The sequence below is a fragment of the Phodopus roborovskii genome, unplaced genomic scaffold (genome assembly GCF_943737965.1).
Source record: "Phodopus roborovskii unplaced genomic scaffold, PHOROB, whole genome shotgun sequence".
NCBI classification, from domain to species: Eukaryota; Metazoa; Chordata; class Mammalia; order Rodentia; family Cricetidae; genus Phodopus; species Phodopus roborovskii.
The window spans coordinates 4,539,305-4,546,033 of NW_026126682.1; the positions used below are offsets into that span (position 1 = coordinate 4,539,305).

Sequence of the window (6,729 nt, forward strand, 5' to 3'; positions counted from 1 at the left end):
TCACTGATGGTTGCAAAGTGCTAGAGGGAAATGGTTATTGTTCATTGAGTAGGGTTCTGGTTTTTGCAACGTAAGAACTATAGAGGATGGCTAGTGAATTCACAATTTAATGCTTAATGTAACTAAACCTTAGAGTTTCAAATAGTATCTACAGCAGTGAGTGGTTCTCAACTTGTGAGTGGCAGTGACCCCTTGAGGGGTGTCAAATGACCCTTTCACAGGGGTGATCAAGATGGATGTTTACATTACAATTCATAACAATAGCAAAATCAAGGTTATGTAGCAAAAACAAAAATAATTTCATGGTTTGGGGTCACCACAACATGAGGAATCGTATTAAAGGGCCGCAGCATTCGCAAGGTTAAAAAACCAAGGCTTGGTGATTCTATAACGTAAGGCTTAAATGTGCTTAAATTATAGTTTCAAATTGTTAAGGTGGTAGATGTGTTTTAGTATGTTTTAAATGGTATTTTTTCAGTGTCGAGGATCTAGGAGAAGTTGAGGGAGGGGAAACTGATCAGAATATTGTACAAAAAAAGTTATTTTCAATTTTAAAGTGTTTTTTAAATGTTAAAGGAGCAGGCCTACAAAGCCAGGCAGTGGTAGCAGAAACAGGCAGATTGCAGATTTCTGTGAGTTTGAGGCCAGCCTTGTTGAATTCCAAGAGAGCCAGGGCTACACAGAGATCCGGGGGGGGGGGGGAACGACGGGACATAACACGGGATGGGACATACAGGTCTACAGATTGGTTCTTTAAAAGGAAAGTGACCCCTACCAAGTCTCTGTTGTTTATTTCTGATTGAGGTGCATTACATGATTTTGAAATACAAAAATTTTAAACTTTCCTTTCATTCTGGAGAAATTCGCATATGTGTCTCTATTCCTTTAGGTCTTACAGGCCATTCTACCTTCAGCTGACCAGTATGCCTTCTATAAACTACTCTACACACAAGCCTTGCAGTCCATTTGACATAGAGAAGCCATCCAGCGTCCACAAGCAAGCTCAGCCTAAACCCAGGTTAGTATTTTTAGAAGGAATGTCTTTTGTTTTCTTCATGAATATTTGGGATATGTTATCATATTTTGTGCTATGGTAATGGTATGTGTGCTTGTTTTTCCTGTGTATATTTTAATGCCTCTGTGCTGTGTTTAGTCTGAATCTAAGTGCATTGTTTAGAAGTTTGAGATTTGAGAGTGAAGCTCAAATAATGAAATCTGTTTCTCTTGACTATTTGAACTGTTCTTCGCTGAATTACATTTTGTTTTTATTTCTTGAAATGTGGTTAAAAATATTTGCTCTTACAAGTCTGTGATTATAGCAGATTGTGCATATGGTAGTTTTAAGAAAATACATTTTTAAATTATCCATTGAGTTTAGCAATTAATTTTGTTACTTTTTTTGTCACTAGAATTTATACGGATGGTGATAAATGTGGTGGAGCCCCAGTTCAACTACAGTTGAAGGAAAAGAGAAAAAAAGGATACTGTGAATGTTGCTTACAGAAATATGAAGATCTTGACACTGTAAATGTCATTTTACCCTTGGGATTGGTCTTTCTGAAAGCCTACATGCAGTTTTATCTTTAAATCTTACTTTATTGTTCTGATTGTAGTTTGCAGCATGACAATTATAAGTGTATTCTAAGTGGTGTCTTAAGTAGAACTACAGAAAAGCTAGGTAACCACATTTAGTGATATGACTGAAACCGGCCAGGAAAACACCCTGAAGTGCTACGATGGCATATACCAAGCAGCATGGGACTTCATGAGGCTCAGCCAGGATGTTGAAACACTTCAAGGATGAGACTAAGAGGATTTAGGATTCTAAATTGAGGGGTATGGATAAGTGAAAAGTTGCTGTATTTTGGTCTGAGCAATTGGAAAAGACAAGAGCATATTAGATGATGCTAGTTTTTAGAGATGGGGACTGTTGGAGTTTGTTCTCTGATAAATAAGAACTTTGGAATCACTGGGAATCTGTGTACCCTTAGAGTTTAGTGCATAGCAAGTGATTATTAATCTTAGCAAGTTAGTATTTGAATACTTAACTTTTAAAAGAGAAGACAGATCTAGTGGTACACAAATTACATTTTTAGTTTCAAATACTCGGGAAGTTGAGGCAAGATAAATATTTGAATGCATAATTTCTAGCACAACATAACAAGACCCATATTCAAGTGTGTGTGTGTGTGTGTGAGGATTTTGGTTTTTTTTTTTTGTTTTGGTTTTTTTGTTTGTTTGTTTTGTTTTTGCAAATTTAGAGAATTCAGCCTGAAAATACTGATTCATAAAGTGACTCTGGCTTCATCTTTCAAATTAGAGTTTGTTTTTGCTTACATAGTAAAAGAGAAAATACATTTAGTTTAAAATTGAATTGACTCTAAAGCTAATGTATTTCATAGTTTCCTGTTCCTTCTCTGTTAAAAAAAGAAAGTTACATTAGTTGTCATTGGGAGACCAGCATAATCTAGAGTGTTTGTTTTTATTAATCTTTGAGGTCCTAATGTGATATTCAGGAAATTTGAGTAACAGTGGAAAGGCTACCATAAATGCCCTTCTCTGATAATGAGATCAATGACTAACTTATCCACCATCATGGAGCCCTCATCTAGTAGCTGATGGAAAAAGAAGCAGACACCCACAACTAAACATTGAGCCAAACTGTAATCCAGTTGCAGAGAGAGAGGACAAGGCTACAGAGACAGCTGACCTGAACAAGGAAGAGTTAATGGCCCCCAAACTGATAGCTGGGAATCCAGCATTGAACCAACTCAGACCCCCTTAACATGGGTCTCCGTTAGAAGGCCTGGGCAGTCTAAGGGACCTCTGAAAGTGGAACCAAGATGTATCCCTGGTGCACACAAGGACTTTGGGAGCACATTCCCTATGGGGGAGGGCCTAGTCCATACTCCAAATGATTTGACAGATTTAGATGATCCCTCCTAGAGGGCATCATCCTACAAGTGGAGGGGGGCGGGGCAGGGTGGTCGGGGGCATGAGAGGGAGAGGGGCGTGGGGTTGATAGGTAAAATAAGAAAAATAAACTAAAAATAAATTTTAAAATGTTTTTTTTAAAAAAAAAAACCCTAGGCATGATGATATACAGGCTGGGGCAAACAGGCTGATTGCTGTTGGGCATGCTTGTCTGCTTTTCTTGAGTTGTAGGTAGAAATTTCTGCCTTCTATCTTGGCATGCTTATTGATGTTGTCCTTATTTAGTTTGTGTGCAGTGATTACAGAGTGAGTCACAGTGCCTGTGAATGAAGTTCTTACTGTGTTTGATGTCAGTTTGAGATGTGGGATATATGTATGTATATATGAGAGAGAGAAATATATGCACACAAAATTGATACTGACATATATAATGAAAGATTGTTTATTTGGTTTGGAATTTTTTGTTTAATTGATAGAATTATTTTTATGATGCTTTTTGTTTTGTTTTAGCACCTTCTGAGTGAGAAACACCAAAACTTTGCACAGAGTAACCAGTATCAAGTTGTTGATGATATTGTATCTAAGTTAGTTTTTGATTTTGTGGAATATGAAAGAGACACACCTAAAAAGAAAAGGTAATTAATTTGCCAAAGTTCTACTTGGGTTGTTAAGCTATTTTATGTATAAATTAAAACTTATTCTAAAGTTCACCTGCTCTTAGAAGGAATATAGTTGGTTTTTTTTTTTTTTTTTTAACATGACATAAAAATGGTTTAAAACTAATACCTTCTTCCCTTCTTTTTCCCTGACACCAGAGGTACTTAGTCTCCCTCTGACTTGGTTTTGAAAGGGAGTTCACAATTTTTTCTATTTAAGGTCAGTATAAAGTTAATATTTTAGGTTTTGTGAACTGAAAGAGCTCAGTGGTCTCTGTTGAGCTTTGTTACTGAACATAGCTGTATTTCAGCCAAACATTAGTTAGGAAACTAAAGTGAAGACCAGATATGAGCAGTAGATGACATTTTCAACCTCTGGTGTCAAACCATGAAACTTACTTGAAAATGTTGATTACTAACAAGGACTTTGGCAGAATTTTGAAATGTGAATACAGTGCTGTTTTGTTTCCAGTAACTACATACTGACAATTTGGGTCCTAATTAGATATTTCTCATAAAATTTTAGAAATGCTTTCATATGTATGAACTGTAGAGATGATAATTCATTTATCTATTTTTATCCTAACCTGAAGGCATAAAGATTGGAGATGTGATACTAAATCCAGCCTCCAAAGAGTAAGCAGAAGTGTTCCATCTTTAGATCCTGGACTCCTGTAGTACTCTGCTGAAGCTTCATGGCTGATTTACTGATGTGGTCGTGTGGGGCTAACTTAAAACTTTAGTTTTTAAACTAGTCGTTCTCTAGTCATTTTATCAGTACTTTTTTTTTTTTTTTTTTTTTTGTCAGTTCATGAATATCTCTGAAATTACAGTTGGACTAGTGTTGTCATCCATTTGTTGAAAGAAACTTTAGTCCCCATTTTGGCTTTGCTTTGCTTTTTAGGGGTCAAACGTAGGGTCTCATGGATGAGGCACAAAAAGGAACTTAAAGAGTGAACATTTATAAATAGAGGAAACAATTCTGGTTGTAGAGACAGGTGAATGGTACACTGCTCACTGTTTTTTGTGATAGATAGTGCAGAGTGCAACTGGTGACCAGTTAACTTCTCATTCATTTATTTGTACATAATGGGGTTGTTTAAGAGAAAATAGTATTCCAAGTATTCCAAGATTATATGTGAAGAAGAATTTTGATTCAAATATTTCTGTGAAATTGAAGGACTACTTTGTTTTACCTTTAGAAATACAAATATGTAGTTTACTTTGATATAAAATATTTTAAATATAAATGGAAAGGCCATGTTTCTGTTTTCAGTTTCCAGTAAATATTTTCTGTTGATTAAAAAACAACTAGAAAAATGTACATTAATAGAAACTAAAGCATTGAAGTGCTGACTTTCTCAGGATAACAAAGTCAGGATCAGATTCAGTTCCTGTTGTCTCCCATTGGCTATGTGATTCATGTCATTTCCAAGTTCCGGATGTTGGTGATCTCAGAGAGGGAGAAGGATGTGGAAAGGAAGTGGCTACACGGGAGTTTTGAGTTTTACATTTAGTGCACCTGAAGTAAATGTTAAGCTTTCTATATGTTGGCATATCTTAAATCAGTTTCTTAAACAGAGTTTGACTAACTTCTAACTTAATTTTTTGTTTTTCTTTATAAAGAATAAAATACAGCATTGGCTCCTTTTCTTCTGTTTCTGCAAATGTCCTGAAAAACACTGAACCAGAGGAGAAGATACAGTTGGAGCCCATTCTCCAGAGGGACATGGGAGAAAGTAACGAGCAACTGCTTAAGCAAAATTTTCAGTGTGCAGAAACCCAGAAACCTGAACAAAGGCTTGTATTTGCTTCGGAACCCATGTCCTACTCTTCAGCTGGGTTGAAAATGCGTGATGAGAAAACAGTGAGCTTGTTAAATGCCAGCGAGCCTGACATAAGACGGAGTTTTACACAGCTACCTCCATGTAAAAATGAACAGGAAAGGATTCTTGATGCTTCTGAGCACACACTAATTATTAATAGAAATGATTCAGAACAGAAGGTGGGTGACTCTCCAGGTGTGCCACAGTCGTGTGTACAAGTTTCTAATCTTGGTACAGAAAACCATCCACTCCAACCAAAATTAATAACAGATGCTACACATTCTTCAGCAGCAAAAGATTTACAGGAAAAGGACCTTCATTTTGTGTTTGGTCGTGATTCTGACCTGGTGCCATTAAATACATCAAAAGAACAGCTAACGATGAAGGCCGGACCTCCGTCCTGTGGTCCTCAGGAACCTGAAGAATGTGACACGGAGAATAGGGATAACTTGCCTTGTGGTAGGATCCAGCGGAAAGTGAGAATATTATTAGGACAGAAGAAAAAAAATGTGGACCCAAGTGTTGAATTGGATAAAAAACGAACTGAGTTTCTCCCTATGTGTGAAGACAGAACTTGTGGGTCACCAGTACAGTCTCTGCTGGACCTCTTTCAAACAAGTGGGGAGAAATCAGAATTTTTGGGCTTTACAAGCTACACTGAGAACAGTGGGATATGTGATGTTTTAGATGTTTGGGAGGAGGAAAATTCAAGTAGTCTGCTGTCAACATTTTTCTCTTCCCCTTCAGCTTCTACATTCGTTGGATTTTAGTATTTAATGTTTTTCAGAAGTGACCATTTGTTTTTGAAGTTTTTATAAATACATATAAAATCTTAGGAGTTCTGAGCTTTTATTTTGTTTTGGTTTTGTTGTCTTTGCCAGCTTTCTTGATGGAACCATATGTAAATATTAAGATGATGTTTATAAATTTTTACAGAATTGAGTAGCTGTTACAAGTATACAATAAAATCTTATGATTTATTTTACATACTATGTCATGTTTCCCAAGAGTTGTAATGAGTATCATTTGCTTTATCACTGAAGGTAATTTCAAGTGAGATTTTAAACATATCAAAAACTAAACACTGTACATTGTAAGCTATTACCCATTGCCTATTAGCTCAGATTTCCATGATTAACATGTTATTGCCTAAAAATATTTCAGGTAGGAAGGAAAAAAATGTTAGTTGAGGATGCTGGAAATATTGAATATAGACACTGACCCAGCTAGATTCTACCAGGCTCCTGACAGTGCATGCTGAGGTGATTGTAGGGATCAAAATTATAAAGGAGAACTGAAACCAGGATACTACA

The 6,729-nt window shown here is 36.3% G+C and overlaps 1 protein-coding gene across 2 annotated transcripts in view; it reads left to right on the forward strand.

Annotated features, from left to right (window-relative positions):
* Nucleotides 1-6,379, forward strand: part of Dbf4 (DBF4 zinc finger) — a 38,913-nt gene extending 32,534 nt beyond the window's left edge. The window contains exons 9-12 of one of the 2 annotated variants that reach the window (XM_051174570.1): nt 890-1,018; nt 1,410-1,524; nt 3,445-3,569; nt 5,217-6,379. In XM_051174570.1, the coding sequence (XP_051030527.1) occupies nt 890-1,018; nt 1,410-1,524; nt 3,445-3,569; nt 5,217-6,186 (1,339 nt within the window). In that variant the 3' untranslated portion in view covers nt 6,187-6,379. The remainder of the gene's footprint in view (nt 1-889; nt 1,019-1,409; nt 1,525-3,444; nt 3,570-5,216) is intronic. The other variant, XM_051174569.1, reaches the window with a different exon arrangement.
* The last annotated feature ends 350 nt before the right edge of the window (nt 6,380-6,729 follow it).